Below are 22,675 nucleotides of genomic sequence, written 5' to 3'. Positions count from 1 at the left end.
TCTGCTATTTTTGAATAGCCCAACGAAATCCAAAAATGACGCGATGCGTTCCCGGTCTTAAAGAGTTAAAAGATTCTACCATCACACAACAGCCTTGCTTGCCGAAAACAACTGATCTCCAAAATCAACCATCATTCTGTAAAGTATGAATCAGGCTTAAAGGAATAGTTCAACCAAAAAAAATATTTTTTTTCTATCGATTAGTCACCCCATGGAGACTTAAATTCATGGATATTTTTCTGTTTTTGTCGCATTCTTAAGTCAATAATTTGATGGCCAGCGGACCGGTAGTCAGCAGTTCCGGTAGGAGACACAAAGGAGAAAAAACTCCTTGTGTCTCCTACCAGAACCGCTGCCGGTCATCAAATTATTGGCTTAGGAATGCGACAAAAACTAAAACATATCCATGACTTCATGTCTCCATTCTCCATGGGGTGACTAATCGATAGAAAACATTTCATTTTGGGGGTGAACTATCCCTTTAAGAGAGAAACTTCATGCCTAATGAGCACAATAGACATGTTTTCTATAACATCCTTTCTATACAAATTGAACTTTATTTTATTTGAAATGAATCAGCTGACTTGAGATGGGACAAATTAAAGTGCTTTAGACTAAAGAGAGACTTTAGTCTATTTAGACTAAAAGGGATATTTTTTTGGGACCCATAACTGTCTTCTGTATGAAAGGCCCTGTCAGTCTGTTTCAATACTGATATGTTCTCATTCAATCCCCTGCTTTATAAGCTACCACCTAAATAATGTTCCCTGTTTGATTGGAACATAGCTTTATAAGCTACCGCCTCATTAATGTTCCCCGTTTGATTGGAACATACTGTAGCTTTATAAGCTACAGTACCACCTAATTAACGTTCCCTGTTTGATTGGAGCAATGGCATTCATCAAACACACTGTCAGTTAATCAGGGACTCTTCAGAAGGTTCCCATGGTTAAACATAAATAAATAAATACCCTGCATAAATTACACCACATTTCCATGCCGTTCGATTGGTCAGGGGCAATCACATGGTTATACCATGCAACTGTTTGCATGGTTACGTTTAGACATAGGTTTGATGAGGTTATACGTCGACGGCTTAATAGTGTGTCCTTTTACAAACGGTGTCTGAAGGCTGAATAACCACCGTCTTTAAATGACGGTTCAATTCAACTCAATTCACACACACACACACACACACACACACACACACACACACACACACACACACACACACACACACACACACACACACACACACACACACACACACACACACACACACACACACACACACACACACACACACACAGCAATCCTAATAATATTTTTAAAGTCACTTCCATCAGCATGTCAGAATTACAAAACACAACCACAGTCAATTCTGTACAATCAGAGACACTGGTTCTCAACATGGGGTCCAGGGACCCCCAGGGGTCCTTCAAGGGAGTCCCCAGCTAAATGATGTCGTAGGGCAGTGGTTCTCAAAGATGATTGTGTGGGTTCCTTCAGGGGAGGTCTAAATGGACCCAAACGGGTCCATTTGGTTCCATTTGTACACTATTGTTGTAGGGTAAAACAACAGAACCATTGTTGTAGGGTAAAACAACAGAACCATTGTTGTAGGGTACAACACCAGAACCGTTCCGTTGTTGTAGGGTACAACAACAGAACCATTGTTGTAGGGTAAAACAACAGAACCATTGTTGTAGGGTACAAAAACAGAACCCTTGTTGTAGGGTACAACAACAGAACCAACAACAACAACTAACAAACAGACACACGGTCACGGATATCGCCATTCAGTTTTGTATGACATTTTCACATTGCTAGGTATTGTGCCGCGACACTTTGTAACACCCCGAATAAAAAATCATCTGCTGCTAGAAACAGAAATAAACATGGTTTAAGATTTTTTTTAAAAGGGGACCGATGAAGGAATTTCCAAAAGACATTTTCAGGAAGTGAAAATACCAGATCTACAAGCCCAAGAGCTTATGGAACGGCTATTTTCACTATATTTGATTTGAAATAGGGCGTAAGTGGTTATTGTCTCCGCCAGGAGACTATGTTTTCACTTTCCGGTTTGCTGGCGGAGACATGTGCTCCGAGGAGCACATTTTCTAGTTCATAATATTTTGGTAAATTTGGGTCCTGAGAGTCCCTTCCTAGAAAAAGTAGAACATTTCTACTTGAAATGTCATGAGTGAAGAGTGAAAGTCATGTGCTTGGGGGGAAAAAAAGAGAAAATTACTCTAGTAAAACGTGCTCTACAGCATCAAAGTATTGTCTCTCGAACAATCCCGATCAGACTGTGGGGTCGGTCGCGATGCTCGCGGCGCGAGCCCGACCGGAGCGGTGCCCTCGGCGCGGCCCGCCACTCGAGTGAGGGCCGGGTGGAGGACCAGGCGGCTCCGGTGGCCCTCGGCTCCGGTGGCCCCCTTCTGTGCTCCGGAGCCTCCTGGACCGCTGGGCAAGTGAAGGAGCTGAGGTCTCCGCAGCTCCGCAAGTGCAGCAGGCCGGGTCGTTTCCTCGGGGGGAGGGGCAGCGTCTGAGACAAGCAGCTCGGCTGCGGAAGCGGAGGCGGGGGCGGGACCGCTCTGCTGTGGTGGTGGCGGGTGATTGGCTGACGGGCACGACTGGGACCGCCCGCCGTCTCTGATTCGGTGAACGCCTAGAAAAGGGAGGAGCCGAGTTTTTTTTTTATCTCTTTTTAATTTTTCAATGTTTCAAAGCATTGTTTTTCATCCCCGTGCCAGCGTTTTTACCTTATATTGACGATCTAATAAAGGGAGTCTGGGGGGTGGGGGAGCGTCTCCTCTATCCACCAGGGGAAAAGAAAATTGGAACCGCGATAGGCCATTTTGTTGCTATCGGGAATAGGCTCTATTCACAGCAGCCATATTATGAAGACATTCACAGGTGTTACCAATGATACTAATGAAGTCTCTGTTCCATTCTGGTCAAACAGAGTCAGGGTGCTGATATTGTTGCATGTTGACTCACTGGAAACACTCTGTTACACCAGTGGGTCTAAAGTTGGGGTCCAGGGACCCTCATGGGCTTCCAAATGGCCCCTTGCGGGTGTGTAACTCTGAGAGTGTACAAATGGAACCAAATGGACCCCATTTGTACACTCTCAGAGTTATGGGGGTCTTGGAAACCACTGTGCTACACTAAATGGAACAGAGCCTTCATTAGTGGCATTGGTAACACCTGTGAAGGAAGTGATAATATGGCTGCCGTGCATAGAGCCTATTGGATCGTTTTCACAAAAAAAAAAGAAGAATCCGAGCTAGATGTGTTTTTCTACAACTCCTAACATAGGAGTGGACAAAAGGGATTTTTTGGGGGGGATGACGTCACATCCGTCCATTCCTTCTCTCAGAGTCGAGGGCTTATTCCTAGGTTGTGTTGGAGCGCCCTCTTGTGGAATAAAAAAAAAGTTTTCTTTGGCAGGCAAGTGTTATTTGAAAGGATGTTTTAAAATGTTCTGAAAGCCTGTCCAAACCCCGACATGGGAAGGAGTGATGCGCTTTGTCCTGCCTGACCTGACATGCGTTACCATAAATAAGTAGCATGCTAGTGTGAAGGTAGGTGTGCATGTGTATATATGCGGGTATACAGCTTATCAGGAGCAAGAACACCAGACTTTCCTGGTCTAGCAACGAACAGATACTGAATAAGAGCTGAGCCTGTTGCCGTTAGCCTGGCATGGCCAGACTAATATCACTGGGCAATTTCTTTTTGCAATGGCAGATTCGTCTGGAACCAGGCTATGTTGCCGTTGCTCAAACTGAACTGTTTTTTAAAAACGATGCTCGTTTTACACTTACATCCGCGTGATTTAAAACTAGCAATGTTTTCATGCACAAATAGGAATATATCTACCGCTTTTACTTGTAAATGTGATGACAATAAAGACTGACTGATTTATTGATTGATTGACCTCCTACAGTACCTGTTCTATGTAGCTGGCAGAGCGGACCACCTCCTGCCTGTTCTATGTAGCTGGCAGAGCAGACCACCTCCTACCTGTTCTATGTAGCTGGCAGAGCGGACCACCTCCTGCCTGTTCTATGTAGCTGGCAGAGCAGACCACCTCCTACCTGTTCTATGTAGCTGGCAGAGCGGACCACCTCCTCCTACCTGTTCTATGTAGCTGGCAGAGCGGACCACCTCCTACCTGTTCTATGTAGCTGGCAGAGCGGACCACCTCCTACCTGTTCTATGTAGCTGGCAGAGCGGACCACCTCCTCCATGTGGTGCTGGTCCAGCTGCAGGACGGTGCGGATGCTGTCCACCAGCTTGTGAACCTCAGGGTCCAGACCCTGGGCCCTGGGCTGCTCCAGGAACCTGCTGACCAGCTGCTGGGTGTGCTGGTAGCTCTGGTGGTCCACCATGGAGGAGGGCCGGGGCCGACGGCCCGCCGATCTGCCGCTGCTGCCGCCCTCGTTCCCTCGGTGAGTTAGGTGCTGGTACGTGGAAAATGAAGAACAATTACAATCTTATAGTTTTATTTCAATCGATCACGCCGACACACACACACACACACACACACACACACACACACACACACACACACACACACACACAGTTCATTAAGACAAGACGTGAGTCCGGTTCTACAAAATGCCTTCTAAAATCAGTGGTTCTCAAACGTTTTCGTACCAAGGACCCCCACATTGGTATATATTTGGCCACGGACCCCCATCTGGAAAAATGTTGCGCCAAGGACTAGGCATGTAGGATTTATCTTAAATCGATTTAAATCGATTCAAACGGGTGACGATTTTGAAGCTGGTCATCAAGATACCAAGGATTCGTCTGTGATGTCACGGACGTGTGAAAAGACATGTGCAAAAGAAAATACAGGATCTTTGTAAGACAATTGATAGTTTTCAGTCATTTGCTACTGTATGCACAGCAGCCATATTGGAAAGAAATTGGGCCTCTTCTTACTTCCTTCACAGGTGTTACCAATGATACTAGTGATCTGGTCAGGGTGCTGATATCGTGCATGTTGGCTCACTAGAAACACTCCATTTTGGTGCCCAAATGGCCCCGTATGGTGGGTGTGTAACTCTGAGAGTTATGGGGGTCCTTGAAAATAAGACAACCACTATGCCACACTAAATGGAACAGAGCCTTAATTAGTATCATTGGTAACACCTGTGAAGGAAGTAAGGAAGGGGCCCAATGCATTGCCAATATGGCTGCTGTGCATAGAGCCTATTGAAAAGAGTCTAAGAGAAAACACAGTATAGTAAAAAAAATAAAAAAAAATAAACCTCCTACCTGTTCTATGTAGCTGGCAGAGCGGACCACCTCCTCCATGTGGTGCTGGTCCAGCTGCAGGACGGTGCGGATGCTGTCCACCAGCTTGTGAACCTCAGGGTCCAGACCCTGGGCCCTGGGCTGCTCCAGGAACCTGCTGACCAGCTGCTGGGTGTGCTGGTAGCTCTGGTGGTCCACCATGGAGGAGGGCCGGGGGGGCCGGAGGCGCACCGCTCCGCTCAGCTTCTGAGACGAGCTGCTCGGCTCATGCGGAGGAGGAGGAGGAGGAGGAGGAGGGGCCACGCTGTGGTGCCGGGTGATTGGCTGACGGGCGTGGCCGCCGGGACCACCCGTCATCTCTGATTCGGTAAACGCCTGAAATGGGAGGAGCCAATGAGCCGGCCGCTGGAGAGTATACGGCAGTTTATTCAAAATGGTTAAATCAGTGGTTCTCAACTTTTTCAGGCCGCGACCCCCCAAAATAATCATATTTGAACTGGGGACCCCCCCAACATAATCATATTTGAACTGGGGACCCACCAAAATAATCATATTTGAATTGGGGACCCCCCAAAATAATCACATTTGAACTGGGGACCCCCCAAAATATATTTGAACTTGGGACTCCAGCACCCAGACAAGCACTTGGAATTGTAGGAGTTGTTGAGGCATTTTGTTTGACTCGGTTCCACGGATAAATATTGTGAAAATAGCAGATCTACAAGCTCACAAAGCCTCGCAATGCAAAGCGTTGAATGTAAATTATTTGACAATTTGGCCAATGTTTTACCAGTTTCTATAGTATAGTTTGTTGATTTATTTTGATGCAGAAATGGTCTTTTTTCTTTTCTTGAGGTATTAAAAAGGTCTTGATTAAAAGTCCTTAAATTGTCACTTCAATGTCATCTGGGGACCCCCCAAAATCATGTGGGGCCCCCCTGGGGGGTCCCGACCCACATGTTGAGAACCACTGGGTTAAATCATGATTCAATAATAAAATACGCTCAGAATATTTCACTTTATCTACAGACAGTCAGTAATTTGTTTACGTTATTGGTCATATAATGCCTTCCCATAGCTCAAGGGGACGGGACCTTCTGATTGGTTCCGAAACATACAGACTACCGTTAGTGTTTTAAAGGTAGGGTAAGTGATTTTCTTTGGTTAAAATAAGTGTTAAATAGCTCTATATTCAGATATTACTCATTGCTGTAGAGTGTTTGTTCAGTAAAAGGAGTCTCCATGTCTCTTTATAAAACAGAAAATGCATTTTCGTTTCAGTTTCATTTCCAATTTTATCCAATCAGGATAGAGAACTCAATCAGGATATAGATTAAACAAGTGAAATTGGAAGTGATGACACTAAGAAATGAGTGTAAAATTGAAACTGGAACACTATAAAAATAGGTACTTTCTCCTGATTGGCTGAGATTTTGACACCTACCAGAAAATGTATTTTCTGTTTATTAAAGAGCTGGAGAGACAGGGAGACTCCTGTTACTGAACAAACACTCTATAGCAATGATTACTATCAGAATATAGTGCTTTAACCTTTTAACAAAATACTTTAACCAAAAATATCACTTACCTTACCTTTAATGCCCACAAACTACAATTAAACAGTTCATCGCAATTATTTGTGACACAATGAATGGTCTACCTGTTCTATGTAGCTGGCAGAGCGGACCACCTCCTCCATGTGGTGCTGGTCCAGCTGCAGGACGGTGCGGATGCTGTCCACCAGCTTGTGAACCTCAGGGTCCAGACCCTGGGCCCTGGGCTGCTCCAGGAACCTGCTGACCAGCTGCTGGGTGTGCTGGTAGCTCTGGTGGTCCACCATGGAGGAGGGCCGGGGCCGACGCAGGCCCGCCGATCTACGGCCGCTGCTGCCGTTTCCCTCGTTCCCCGCTAGAGGCCGCCACCGAGGGAGCGAGGGGGGGGGGACCTGGTGGGGGGACGATGGGCCCCCGGCCAGCGTGGGCTGAGACGTCTGGGTGGCCGAGTCGGTGGTCACGCGGCCATGATGGGGCCCGTCAGGGGAAACCACTATGCAGGGGTGGAGGGGGGTGACAGAGAGAGAGAGAGAGAGAGAGAGAGAGAGAGAGAGAGAGAGAGAGAGAGAGAGGGGGGGAGATTCTGCTACCACTCTTATTTATTTTAATCCTTTAACTCATTCACTGCCTGAATTATTGCCCACTGCCAGAGATTTTTCATTGAAAAAAAAAAAGTACTCAGGAGCCGATACAGAATTTTTAAGTTTTAAGTTACCTAGAGAAGGAGTCTAGATCTTCGAAATACCATATCTCCTTGGTCTTTGGGTCAAATAAAAAAATAAAATAAATAAATAAATAAAAAATCGTTTTTTACGTAAGTGAATAATTACGTTTATTACGTCAGTGGCAGTGAAAGAGTTAAGCCCTGAGGCGATTCTTAAAAAAAATCTAAATCCTAACAGTTTTTGGAAAAAAAACAATGTCAAAGATTTTTCAAAAATAGCAGATCTACAAGCTCATAGCGCGGCACTCGGTGCCGCGCTATGAGCTTGTGTATCTGCTATTTTTGATTAGCCAAAGAAATCTAAAGTGACACAGGTGCGTTCCAGGTCTCAATGGGTTAAAACACAACTAAAGACCTGTCTGTTTGCCGCTGCCTTTGAATGAGTTACTTTTATTTATTTACTTTTCACTCTCTTCTGCACTGTAACTGTATTTGGTATTTTGTTTCATGCATCCTAACGTCATTGTACAATTGCGTTTCCTTTGCTTGATGTTTTCCGTAAAGCACATTGCATTGCTTGTTGTTGAAACATGCTACACAAATCAACCTGCCTTGCCTTGCCTACAATGAATTACATGTAGTTCTAGTATGTACAGTAGAACTTTTGAGGGCGGAAATTCAATAGGCTCTATTCACAGCAGCCATATTATGAAGACATTCACAGGTGTTACCAATGATACTAATGAAGGCTCTGTTCCATTCTGGTCAAACAGAGTCAGGGTGCTGGTATTGTGCATGTTGGCTCACTGGAAACACTCTGTTACACCAGTGGGTCTACAGTTGGGGTCCAGGGACCCTCATGGGCTTCCAAATGGCCCCTTACGGGTGTGTAACTCTGAGAGTGTACAAATGGAACCAAATTTGTACACTCTCAGAGTTATGGGGGTCGTGGAAACCACTGTGCTACACTAAATGGAACAGAGCCTTCATGAGTATCATTGGTAACACCTGTGAAGGAAGTGATAATATGGCTGCTGTGCATAGAGCCTATTATTTCCCCCATAATAGATTGTATTTATTCTTCTCCCCCATAATCAATTAAATGGATTCATTTGATGAACTGCTGCAGCCCTTAAACACACCTTTAGTTGCGAGGTCTGTTAGGAGAGGGTCGCTGTTGGATCGTCGTCTCCGTGGAGGAGCTCTCTGGGAGGATAGGGACCCCACAGCCTGCTGCTGTCCTCCTGGACCGGCCTGGTGCTGGGGAGGAGAAATAACACAACATAGAATTGGGGAAAAAAATACATTTGAGTTAACTGGAAAAAAAAAAAAAAAACATTTATAAAATGATTTGCACATGCTTTAAAAACTAATTAAAACAAACTAAATTGAAAACAAAAATGTAATAAAACAAATGGAAAATTCAAAACTGTACTAACCTTGGGAGGAGAGTGGGGCAGTAGTGAGCCCCCTGACACCTCCGACACTGACTGGAGACACACGTCTGACACTGGGCCTGGACACACACACGCACACACACACACACACACACACACACACACACACACACACACACACACACACACACACACACACACACACACACACACACACACACACACACACACACACACACACACACACACACACACACACACATTTGTGGTCAGGCAAACACTATTATGCATGTCAATCCAAATTCAATATTAAAATGTGTGCGTGCGTGTGATACCCTACCTCTGACAGGGGTATTGCATGTGATTGTACTCAGCTCTGTCTCCTGAAAACAGAACAGAAGTGAGCTAAAATATAATGAACATAAAATCATAATCACACATAACAATGATTACATAAGGTCACATACATACATACACTAACATACAATTAAGTATACTAAATTACCACTGCTGGAAGTCCTCAGATTTTTTACTGAATACGACAATGTGGATATACTCCATGTATAATATCATTTAATTAACAAATTAGCTTCTCGGATATTCACTTAATTGAAAAAGTAATCTATAGAATATTCACTTAGAACATAATTGCTATTCTCAGCCGTACTGCAGTGCAATAACATGTTTGTTGTAATGGATTCTTCCAGAGAACAATATCATGACCATAAAAGTTAATAGTGTCAGCGCACCTGTGTTATGGTGGTGTTGGGGGCGGAGCTACCAGCGACCTCCTCGTAAGGAGGGGGAGGGTCCAAGGGAGGGAAGAGCTCCGCCCCTTTCATCCTGGCCCCAGAGGCATGAGGAACCACACTGTCCCCGAACATTCTGACGCACGCACACACACACGTGCACAGGTGGACACACACACACACACACACACACACACACACACACACACACACACACACACACACACACACACACACACACACACACACACACACACACACACACACACGTTATTGTATAGTCACTGCATGAAAATGGATCTCTCCAGAGAGTTGTCATTATATTCTTTAGATTATATATGTTACAGTGTGATTGGAAAACCAGTTAGATTGAAAAAGGAGTGCTCGTCTTCTTCGAGTTCACCTCCCAATAGGCTCTATTCACAGCAGCCATATTATGAAGACATTCACAGATGTTCCCAATGATACTAATGAAGGCTCTGTTCCATTCTGGTCAAACAGTCAGTCAGGGTGCTGATATTGTGCATGTTGGCCCACTGGAAAAACCAGTGGGTCTACAGTTGGGGTCCAGGGACCCTAATGGGCTTCCAAATGGCCCCTTACAGGTGTGTAACTCTGAGAGTGTACAAATGGAACCAAATGGACCCGTAAGGGTCCATTTGGTTCCATTTGTACACTCTCAGAGTTATGGGGGTCGTGGAAACCACTGTGCTAGACCCGTATTTTCCGCACTATAAGCCGCATCTGATTATAAGGCGCACCTTCAATAAATTTATTATTTTCATATGGGCCCACTCGGGGGAAAACACAGATTTCCCCCAGCTGGTGTAGACAGAGGGATGTGGGGTTTTCAAACTCACATGCTGTAAAAGTATACCAATTTAAAAGCAAGCTTCATGGCTTGCCAGATCACTGGCACAGAACCTTGTTGCCACTCGACAAGGAACGTTACATTAGCAAATTAAACAAGAGTCCGATTGGAATGTTGTCCTGACTGGACAGAGGAGCCACACAACACAATGGCCCGAGGTTATCTGATTTAATCGCCTGGTACGAGACACTATTACATTTTCTATAGATATGATCAATTAAACTTATCATAATATCAAAAAGCAAAAGCCATTCATTCATCAATGATGTTTATAGAACACGTTTTAGTGAATTCCTAGTACAGGAGACATCGACGCCATTACAGTTTGGAAACGCAACATGCAGCGATTTACACACAAAACAAGCCAAACCCTAGCCTATCCTCGTTTAAAAACCTACAGAAAACACAATTGTTAATCTGGCAATGAACACGGAGCTAAAGCGGTGTGTAAATCCTGCATGATATTAAATGACGCACGTCGCCAAATGATAATGGCGTCGGTAGTGCCGTTCACAAACAACGTCTCTAAACTGTACTTCAAATTCACTATAAACATTATTGATGACTTAATGGCTGTTAGGTTTTTATATTATGGTAAGTTTAATTGATCATATCTTGTAATAGTGTCTCTACCAGGCGATTAAACACGGTGCATATGTAAACATGTTTTGTAACACGGGTGGTAACCAGAAAACTCGCCCCAAAACACGCTCGCCCCCATTTTTCTCACCGACCAGCGGTTCTTGTATTTGTTTTACGGTTTGAAATAAGTTCAGGGTTAGACATAGTTTTACTGAGGTTCCGTTTAGGAATAAGGTTATGTTTAACAGTTTAGGCATAGTTTTACTGAGGTTACGTTTAGGAATACCAGGTGAATACCGGCGGGTTTGCCCCGGGGCGACTGTGTTTTGGGGCGAGTGTTTTGGTATTCAGACGGAGCTGGAAAGAGGGAAACAGATCTCCGGTCTCAGTGGTGCTTGTGCTGAAACTTGACTAAAATGCAATAAGATATAAGGATAATCTGATCAGTGATAAACCACATGAACCCCAGTTTACGTATTCTGGGGGGAACATAAACCAAACATTGCCAATCTAGCTCACAGACACAGTTACAACGCGTCGCGTTCCGACGCGCTGTGAGCTCATAGATTGTCAATGTTTGGTCTTTTTAGTCACATATATCTTAATAATAAGTCAACTTTGCCGAGGGCGAGTGGACGATTGTGTTCCAGCTGTCCTTCTGATGGATTTTTTTCTTGGCTGACAATGTTTCTATCGTCCATAAAATAGCTCTGAAAGCGATCCAAACGATCGTGTATGATGTAACTCTAGGAGGCAGATCGTTGTGTTTTCCCCCCCGAGACAAAATCGAATGGGCGTTCCTTATCTCCGTGTGTATCTATAGAGCCTAGTAGGAGGGGGGCGGGGTTACCTGCGAGCCAGGCGGGGGGTGTAGGAGTAGAACATGGAGAAGTAGGAGGGGGGCGGGGCTGGAGCGACAAACTCATCTGGGTCCGGAGGAAGCACATCATCAGGTCCCATCCCCTCCTCTACTGTGACCCTCGACTCCTCCGTCTGTCACACAACAATAGAGGGGCACAACAGTTCGTTTAACTAATCAATGGAATCAATTATAATTAAAAAGGTAAGATTATTTTGAATGAAAAAACAATATATATTCATGACATTTTAACTGTCATAGTGAAATAGCTGAAATTGTGAAGATAGCTGATCTCAGGACCACGATGGAAACAATAGCGTTATTGTACAACTGTACCTGCAACTGTACTTTTTGCAAACTGTTAATAAAGTATTCAATCAATCAATCAATCAATCAATCAATCTAAATCAGTGGTTTTCAACCGGTGGTCTGGGGACCACCAGTGGCTATTCAGAAATAGTAGATCTACAAGCTCATAGCGCGGCACCAGTGGTTCTCAAACCTTTTCATGTCAAGGACCCCCCCAAAACGATATGTATTTAGCCGCGGACCCCCATCTCAAAATATGTTGTTCCAGGGACCCCCAAAAGCAAGGATTTGAGTTACAAATGTTCGCTTTAAAATATATATATATATTCAAAGATTTGCAAAAATGTTCAAACAAATACAGTAGCAGATCTACAAGCTCATAGCGCGGCACTTGGTGCCGCGCTATGAGCTTGTATATCTGCTATTTCTTAATAGCTTAAGGGTCCTACCATACATACATGGTGGTCTGGTATATTGAAGATGTGAGTTATCTAAGGGTCCTCCTACCATACATGGTGGTCTGGCGTGGAAGATCTCCAGGTATCGGAGGGCGGCAGCCACCAGGCACACAGCGGTGGACAGGGCGTTCAGTGCAGACAGCGCCGACAGAACTTTCTGCAAAATCACAGAGACTACATGAGACCATCTGTTGTCCAAACTGTACACCATTTCTGCTAGACCAGTGGTCTGGGGACCCCCAGGGGTCATTGAAAGGGGTTCCAGGGGGTCCCTAACATTAGTTAATACAGCATCTAAATCACTTCAACCACTTTGACCCTATAAAAACAATTGCAGCTCACAAAGCCTCACAATGTGACGCATTGTGAGCCGGTAGATCTGCTCATTTTAACGCATCACCCGCCAAGGTATTAAACATCGTTTGTTATCCCTTTGCCAGCGGAATTACCTTCATCCGATGATCTTTGAAACGCCGCGCAAGCGACATTGTCCACCAAAAATAAATTAAAAAAATAGTCCCTGTGGGTAGGCGGAGGGATCTGTGTATCCATAGGAACGACAACATTCCAACCGCAATCCGCCATTTTGGGGCTGCGGCCCGCTGAAAACGGTGGTTTTCAATGCAAAAAACAGCAACAGAGTTACAGCTGTTTTTCTTCTTTTTTTTTTATCCCACGATTTTGTAACCCTTATTTTTCACCCGGTGCCAATTTTCTAAGTGATCCTGGGCACTACACTCCCCTCGCCAGCCTAGGGAGGCCAGAGCAGACTGAGCTCATGCCTCCTTCAATGCATGAGAGACAACTGACCTTCTTGTCACCTGACAGGGGGGAGTTTCCCTGGTTGGACGTAGCGCGTGGAAGGAACACATTATTCCAACCAGTTCCCTTCCCCTCCACCCGGCTGTCACTGGGGAGACGTTATAGTGACCAGGATTACTACATGTTTTTGTGAGGGTATTAACTACCCGCTGAGAGACACAGAGTAGGCCCTTTCGCCAACCCCACCCAGGGTATGGGCGCTGATGACGCGGAGGAGAAGACAGCTGTTTTTCCGAAAATCCCATAGTGGGTACATACACACATGAGCGTACGCTGACGGCAAACGCTACGCTACGCTACGCTAGCCCCGTCCACTCCAATGTTAAGTTAAAAACCGGAAATACCAAACAACACATGCACTCTATTTCAATAAATGTAAACGTCCTTATTTATTTGTGGTGAATGGCCTGAATACTTTGCACTGTTTAGTTGTTCCCTTATGAATTGCTTATGTGAGCACAATAAAGAATAGAAGATTAATACATTAAATTACTATCCAAAATACATTATAATGAGCATTACGAGGACCAGTTATATATAGATAAGATACAATATCATATTATAATGAGCATAATAAAGAATAGCAGAATAATAAATTAAATTACTATCCAAAATAAATGACAAGTTTCTTTTTTATTAATTCTACAGTTTCACGCACAACGTGGGCTACAAAAAACGAAACATCTCTGTGCTTTATTGTCATAAATTCCACTCTTCTACCATATGAATCTGTCAATCATAATTATTAATGTAATTCACACCTATGTCTGTATTTGTTGGTTTGTTGATGTGGGCAACGAGTCTCCTTTTAGTTTGTTTAAATGTGTTTTCTTTACTGCTTGTCAGAATTAACTTACTTGTTAACTATGGTATTCCCTTATGCCAGGGGTCTTCAACGTTTTCAGGCTATGGACCCCCTAGCTGAGAGAGAGATGAAGCAGGGACCCCATCTATATTGTATAGAATTTTGTTTAAGATAAAGTTGTGCTGCTCTTTTTTCTCTCTACACGTTGTGAGCTTGTAGATCGGCTATTTTTTGCTAAAGTTCTCCTCAGAAAAGGGACGCTAGGGTTCAAGTGGTTAAAGTAAAAAAGAAAATCATTTCACACAAAGATTTGACGGACCCCCTGTAGTAACTCTGAAGACCCCCTAGGGGTAAAAAAAAACAAAAAATGTGTATGTTTTATTTTACCTTACTTATATATTTTATATATAAGTAAGGTAAAATAAAACGTAAACATTAAAGGAGACACACCATGAATTTCACTTTTTTTTATTTTTTTTGTATTTTTTTGGCTCCCCAGTGTCTCTTGTACCCCAAAAAATATTTTCTTTTAACATTCAGTCATTCATTCTCATTTCAGAGATTTTCAGAATGGGCGTGTCTGAACAGGCCATCTCAGAATGGCAAGTTTGCTTACCTCACCAAACTTTCTGCCCATGTATTTTGACAGACAGAATTGCTCAGTACCGCAGTACAGCACCCCCCTAGCCAACTGGACGTTTTGGTATTGCAGCTGAAAGTGCTTTATAAGCCTGAGAGAATTGACTTGGGATGAGTATATCTGAGTGTTGATTTAGGCTCAAACCTTTTGAAAATGGTTTGAGGGACATACACCATATGATATTAAATATCAAATATTTTTTTTAAATTCATGGTGTGTCTCCTTTAACTGCTGTTCAGCAGCACTTTGTAACTCATGTTTTGAAAAGTGCTATATAAATAAAGTTATTATTTTATTATTATGTAGCCCTACTTAAACCCTCTATTCTCACTAAAAACTGACCTACTTTTCTTGGACGCTTTTTACTGTCAACACCAAATCTCTCTGCAAAAAATAGCAGATCTACAAGCTCACAACGCGTCGCGCTGCGAAGCTTGTAGATCGGCTATTTTTGGCTCATGTTCCCCCGATGCTGGGGTTCATGTGGTTAATACTAATGTAATGCATAATAATGTAATGGTGTTTTAATTTTGTCAAGGCACCTTGACATAAAATATTAATATTATCCATTGATAATATTAATATTTTATATTGCACGTGCATAATGTTTTCATGATGAGTAGTGTTATTCCTCTGTCCTCACTTGTACAAATAGCACTAGTCCAAGAACTACACTTCCTGAAAGACGGCGCTGCCCACCAGCTGCTCAAACCTCCGGAAGTTATCAAAGTAACGTCGGATCCGGAACAAGGCCTAGCGTCACGTAGCGTAGCGTTTCACGTCAGCATACGCTCATGTGTGTATGTACCCAGTCAGGGTGGGTGGAAGTGACGTTTTTTGGAATGATGTCACATCCACATGCTTCTTCTCTGAGTGACGATGGATCATCACAGAGCTGTGTTACGGTGCCGAAAACAGCATGCCAATTTTTTTTTATAGAACGACTTGTTTGGGGGTCACTCCCTGGCACAAACTATTTTCAGACTATTTTCAGACGGGGGTCTGTGGACAAAGTTTGAGAATCCGTGCGCTAGACAGCTGAGCCAGACCAGCATATCCGTTTGGCCGATATATCGGCCATCTATCTATATATACAATTTGAATCCTGCGCCATGTCGGTTGTCCGTTGTATGTATGTATGTATGTATAAGAGTGATGCAACACTGCATCACTCTTACTGTCTGTCTGAAACTTTACACTACATCATCACAACAAACCAACCTGTTACCAAGACGACGATGAGACGGTCGTCCCGAATATGGACACAACGCCAGTGTGACGTAATCTCACGACACGATGAGACGGTCGTCCCGAATATGGACACAACGCCAGTGTGACGTCAGCATGACATCACATCCTACCGACGTCAGCATGACATCACAATATGGACACAACGCCAGTGTGACGTCAGCATGACATCACATCCTACCGACGTCAGCAACATTGTACACCACTGCACACTGCTCACAGGTCTGCCATGCCAGGTGTGAGTAATCACAAAGTGGGTTTGGGTCATTGCAGAGGTGATGCACGTCACCTCTTTGTGAAGTGGGTATTTTCAAAGCCTGCCGTGGATTTAGGGGAGCACAAAACTCTCTCTCACACTGTGAGGTGCCTGTCATGGGGCACTGCCAAGTGGACGACGCGTCGCACTACGCGGCCCGAACTTCTAGTATATATACAATTTGAATCCTGCGCCATGTCGGTTGTCCGTATGCGACGCCAGTGTGACGGTGTGACGTAATCTGACATCACGATGACAACGCCAGTGTGACGTAATCTCACGACAGCATGACATCACATGACATCACATCCTACCTATAAATTCTAGGATGCCGTCAGATCGCACCAGTTCGACGGCTTCCATAGTGATAAATAGTAATAATCTATACAAGGAACTCTCTCCACCACAAGAACTCTCTCCACCACAATGACGACAACTTCACCAAAGCCACAACGGCTGGAGATACAACGCCAGACATGGCGCACTGCAAAGTGAACGACGCGTCACGCGGCCCGAACTTCTAGTCATTTACACTTTCTTAATGACATCAGTATCTGCAAATATGTGCACACACACACACTCCCTGGATGCCAGAGCAGAACCTCTGCCCCAAATGTTTCAGATCAGCCTGTTATAGGGCCACCAGGAGGCTGATTTTTGCAAAATATCTGTACATGTTATCTCTAAGTGATCAAGACGGATCTGTCCGATTTGTCATACTCCATCCTGATCGAAGAACTCCGAACATTGCTGGCCCACAATAACCTACCTGACCTGACCTGACCTGTGCTCCGAGAAGCACTTTTTCTAGTTTTTGCTACTTTTGTGTGACACTGACATACAATGGAGTATAACATACGGAGGAGGTACAAGGTTTCCGCCCGATAGCGACAATAAAGTGCAGTACTTGAGTGAATGGACTTAAGTTACTTTTCAGAATCGCATGCACGAGAAGCTCCAATAGGAAGGAACTTCCGGTACCTTGAGGAGCATTCTCATGGTGCTACAGGAGCTCCCCGGGGACAGGAGGAGCAGCTTGTCTTCTGGACATTCAGATGTTGGGCTGAGGGAACAGCAGTGACACACGTCCCCCGTCTCACTCTGGAAGACATTGTCACCAGCAACCACAGAAGTCTTAATTAATAATACGATGATGATAATTATGATTAATAATAATGAGGAATTAAGCAATTGATAAAAAACTGTGATAAGTTGTAATAGGCTCTATGCACAGCAGCCATATTGTGAAGACATTCACAGGTGTTACCAATGATACTAATGAAGGCTCTGTTCCATTCTGGTCAAACAGAGTCAGGGTGCTGATATTATGCATGTCGACTCACTGGAAACACTCTGTTACACCAGTGGGACTAAAATGTGGGTCCTAAGGGGGTTCCAAATGGCCCCTTACGGGTGTGTAACTCTTAGAGTGTACAAATGTAACCAAATGGACCAATGTAACCAAATGGACCTGTAAGGGTCCATTTGGTTACATTTGTACACTCTCAGAGTTATGGGGGTCGTGGAAATTGAAAAATCCGAGAACCACTGTGCTACTCGAAATGGAACAGAGCCTTCATTAGTATCATTGGTAACACCTGTTAAGGAAGTGAAAATATGGCTGCTGTGAATAGAGCCTATCGTTTCACACGCACACGCACGCACGCACGCACGCGCACACACACACACACACACACACACACACACACACTCACCAGTGTCACCAGCGTACAGGTGTTCATGCTGGACACCAGCTGGGCTCCCTGGCAGCACTGGATGAATGCAGCCAGGTTGAGGATAACACACATCACCGAGAGAACAACAAATACATTGACCTGAATGAGAAGAACACACATCACATAGAGAACTACAAACACATTCACCTGAATGAAGAGAACTACATACATTCACTTTAAGCACTTGAACCCCGGTATCCTATCCATATTCCGGGGTTCAGACGATGTAAAGAGATAAAGATGTGAAAGGTGAGGGAGTGCCAACACACATTAAACACGTAAGTCATTCTATAGATGGGACTCAGAAATACATGAAGTGTAAAGGTCCTTACACACCGGACGACACCGGCGAAAATAGCGAATATACGCAAAATTCGGACTCGTTCCGAATAATTAAAAGACGCTTTTTCGCTTCGCTTTTTCGCTTTTTCGCTCCATGTACGAAGCCATTGACTTCATAAGGTTTTAAAAAAAACGCATTATTCGCACGAAAAAATCGCCCCGGTGTGTAACAACCTTAAGAGTACATTTAGAGTACTTCAGGAAAGCTATCCCTATCCCTTTTTCCCCCCTCTTATTTCTATTTTCTTTATTTCCCCCTTTTTGTCTCCGCCAGGCCGAAAGGCATGGCGAGAGAAAGGCATGGCGAGAGAGTATGTTTTGCACCCTGTCCGTCCGTGTGTGTGTGTGTGTGTGTGTCTGTGTGTCCGTCCGTCTGTGAACAGCTAATCTCCGGCATCGTTGGCATGATGGCAGCAAAACTGTGCACACACTCCCCGGATGCCAATTCAGAACCTCTGCCCCAAATGTTTTCTTCTTTTTTTATGTAATTAATTTCTGTTTGTACATGTACATCACATATATTGTACGAACCTGCAATAAAGTATTACAAAATAAAATCAAATATACATTTTATACTTCTGTTATTCAAAAATTTGCCTGGTAAACCACAGTGGTGGAAAAAGTACTTGAATGTTTTACTAAGTATCAATACTGCAATGTAGAAATACTCTGTTACAAGTAAAAGTCCGGAATTCAAAATGTACTAAATCTTTAAGGTAGGGTATATAATACAATATAACTAAACAATACTGCAGTGATTGTAGATGGTCTCCCTGCTCTTCTACTGAGACATGTTAGATTATGTGGTCAGGTATGACACCTACTGGTTGACAAGAGGTATTGCAGAGAAAAGGTGTTAAAGGAGTAGTTTACCCACAAAATGACTTATTTTCTATTAATTACACACCCCATGAAGCATTGAATTCATGGAGATTTGTTGTTGTTTTTGTTGCATTCCTAAGCTAATAATTAGATTACCTTTGAGTCTCCCACCTGGTCATCAAATTATTGGCTCAGGAATGCAACAAAAACAAAAAAATCTCCCTGAATTCAATGCTTCATGGGGTGTGTAATTGATAGAAAATAAGTAATTTTTTTGGGTGAACCCTTCCTTTAATATGTGAAGCATGAGTCTTACCAGTAGCAGTACGGGTCTCCTCCATGTTGTCAGCCCTACGATCCCTGAGAGGATGACCTACACATACAGGACATAACATGGATTATCACAAAACATACAGTAACCACCACTTCAGCCCTATATACATTTTGGCCATTTGAAAATAGCCGATCTACAAGCTCACAATGCGTCGCGATGCGACACATTGTGAGCTTGCAGATCTGCTATTTTCCAAATATTTTAAATACATTTTGAACTTGTGAAAAGGGACATTCTGCACAACGACTACTTTTACTTTTGGTACTTTAAGTATACTTTGATGCCATGCAACAATACTTTTGCACTAGAGTATTTCTACATTGCAGTATTGATACTTTTACTTAAGTAAAAAAACAGAGTACTTCTTCCAACACTGTGGTGACACTGTACTATTTTGCAAACTGTTAATAAAGTATTCAATCAATCAATGCAACAACTTTAATTTCGTTTGTAACACTGGGTGTACAGTATATAAAAAGAGGGAAAAAAAGGAAAAACAAAAACAAGACAATTGCAAGAATATGTGTGTACTGCAACATGAAATGTAATGTGAAATCATTTGCAATACAAGTATTAAAGGTAGGGTAAGTGATATGTTTTGGTCAAAACAAAACGTTTTTTGTTAAAAGGTTAAAGCACTATATTCTGATAGTGATCATTGCTATAGTGTTTGTTCAGTAACAGGAGTCTCCATGTCTCTCCAGCTCTTCATTAAACAGAAAATACATTTTCAGGTAGGTGACAATATTTCAGCCAATCAAGAGAGAGTACCACTTTATCAGCTTCATTTTTATAGTGTTCTAGTTCCAAATGTGTCAGCTCATTTCTTTGTGTCATCACTTCCAATTCCACTTGTTTAATCTGTATCCTGACTGAGTTCTCTATCCTGATTGGATACAATTGGTATCCCAACCTGAAAATGCATTTTCTGTTTAATAAAGAGCTGGAGAGACATGGAGAGACTCCTGTTACTGAACAAACACTCTATAGCAATGAGTAGGCCTACTATCAGAATATAGAGCTATTTAACACTTATTTTGACCAAAGAAAATCACTTACCCTACCTTTAAAAATAAATAAAAAATTATATAAAACAAATAAAATACAACAGCTTACGGAGGCGCCGGCCCAGAAGGGACAGGCCCGTCGGACGGGCTGGGAGGTGCTGATGGACAGTGCTCCGCAGCACAGCGCCACCGTGCACAGGCCGAGCAGCAGCTGCAGCACGCCGACGGAGAGCAGCCGGCGGCCGGCCAGCGGCGGGCGGCATCCACCACCGCCCACCATGACACCACCAGACACGGACAGCAAGCTCAACAAACAATCATTAAACAAAAATAAAAACAAATGACACAGTCATGATTCATAGCAGCTTGCAGCAAGCTAAACAATGAAAACTGCAGTATTGAATAACATATGCAACTCCTTTGAACACTGTTTCAAGAGACATAGGGAGTGTCATTATATCAGATCTATGAATAGGCTCTATGCACAGCAGCCATAGTATCACTTCCTTCACAGGTGTTACCAATGATACTAATGAAGGCTCTGTTCCATTTAGTGTAGGACAGTGGTTTCCACGACCCCCATAACTCTGAGAGTGTACAAATGGAACCAAATGGACCCGTACTGTAAGGGGCCACTTGGAAGGGGTGCTCCTTCCATTCCGACATCTCGCCACTCCGACTAGTGGCTTCCGCGTGCGGTTAGGGTTAGGGTTAGGGTTAGATATAGGGTTCGTTAACGTCGGAAAGGCGAAATGCACCCCATTTGGAAGCCCATGAAGGTCCCTGGACCCCAACTATAGACCCACTGGTGTAACAGAGTGTTTCCAGTGGGCCAACATGCACAATATCAGCACCCTGACTCTGTTTGACCAGAATGGAACAGAGCCTTCAATCATTAGTAACACCTGTGAATGTCTTCATAATATGGCTGCTGTGAATAGAGCCAATTTGTACTTGTTGGCCTGTGTTGCAACTTTAAAATCTGTCGATCATTCCTTTGGCCACCAGATGGCAATTGTTTTTTGCGTTGTTTAAAGCCACGCCCATTTCCCCTAAAGCCACGCCCCTTTTGCCTTCCAGGATATATACTATATATCCTGGAAGGCAAAAGGGGCGTATTATATGTATCATATTTGAAGGAAGAAACCTCCCACATTCCTCTGTGTGTTTAAAGAGCAGCAGCTGAAGCCAGCTGCAAAAAATATATTGATTGATTGATTGATTGATTGATTGATTGATTGGATACTTTTTTAACAGTTTGCAAAGACAAGCACAGGGAGGTACAATACACAGGGGGGGGGGGGGTAGGCTTTGACTTTTTACAGGGGCCGAATTGCAGCCACATACGTTTTTGAAGGAGAGTAATGATTCACATATTGTTATGACTGTATCCACATTTTGGTGGCATAGCAGTAGAACGAATTTAACCCCTTGTTTGGGCCAAATCTGGGTGGAATGTGATTTGTGGAGCTCCCTCTGGTGTTGTGATTGTGGTCTCCACCAGACACAAAACAATGATTTGAAAAGTTATCTGTTTTTGCTCATAATGTATCTCATTAATCTTATTTATCTATCCATATATTATCCAGCGGTGGAAAAAAGTACTCCATTTTTTTTACGTAAGTAAAAGTACAATGTGGAAACACTCTGGTATAATAAAAAATTACTTGAGTAAAAGTACAAAAGTATTGGCATTAAAATGTACTTAAAGTACCAAAAGAAAAAAGTACTCATTATGCAGAATGTACCATTTCACAAGGTATCATATGTCTGAAATGTATTTTTTTTTTAAATGAAAATAGCAGATCTACAAGCTCACAACACGTTGCATTGCAACGCATTGTGAGCGTCTAGATCTGCTATTTTCAAAATTCCAATATATATATAGGTCTGAAGTGGTTTTGTAATAATAAGTAACTAGTAACTAAAGTTTTCAAATAATTGTAG

General features: G+C 43.3%; 1 protein-coding gene across 1 annotated transcript; it reads right to left on the bottom strand.

Annotated features, from left to right (window-relative positions):
* Positions 1-1,831: 1,831 nt before the first annotated feature.
* On the bottom strand, positions 1,832-21,017 carry fam189a2 (family with sequence similarity 189 member A2). The gene is made up of 14 exons (XM_084081871.1): positions 20,838-21,017; positions 19,704-19,760; positions 18,203-18,322; positions 17,469-17,588; positions 12,766-12,873; positions 11,941-12,083; positions 9,638-9,773; positions 9,229-9,271; positions 8,931-9,007; positions 8,634-8,751; positions 6,935-7,320; positions 5,296-5,649; positions 4,221-4,472; positions 1,832-2,671 (listed from the first exon to the last, which is right to left on the bottom strand). Exons 1-14 carry the CDS (start codon positions 21,006-21,008, stop codon positions 2,276-2,278), a joined length of 2,481 nt encoding a protein of 826 aa, XP_083937997.1. The 5' UTR covers positions 21,009-21,017; the 3' UTR covers positions 1,832-2,275.
* Between the last annotated feature and the right edge of the window lie 1,658 nt (positions 21,018-22,675).

The sequence above is a fragment of the Gymnoscopelus microlampas genome (genome assembly GCF_963454915.1).
Source record: "Gymnoscopelus microlampas genome assembly, chromosome: 16".
In the NCBI taxonomy this organism is placed as follows: Eukaryota; Metazoa; Chordata; class Actinopteri; order Myctophiformes; family Myctophidae; genus Gymnoscopelus; species Gymnoscopelus microlampas.
The sequence above is the reverse complement of the archived record's forward strand: the minus strand, read 5'-3'. Positions and strand labels throughout refer to the sequence as shown.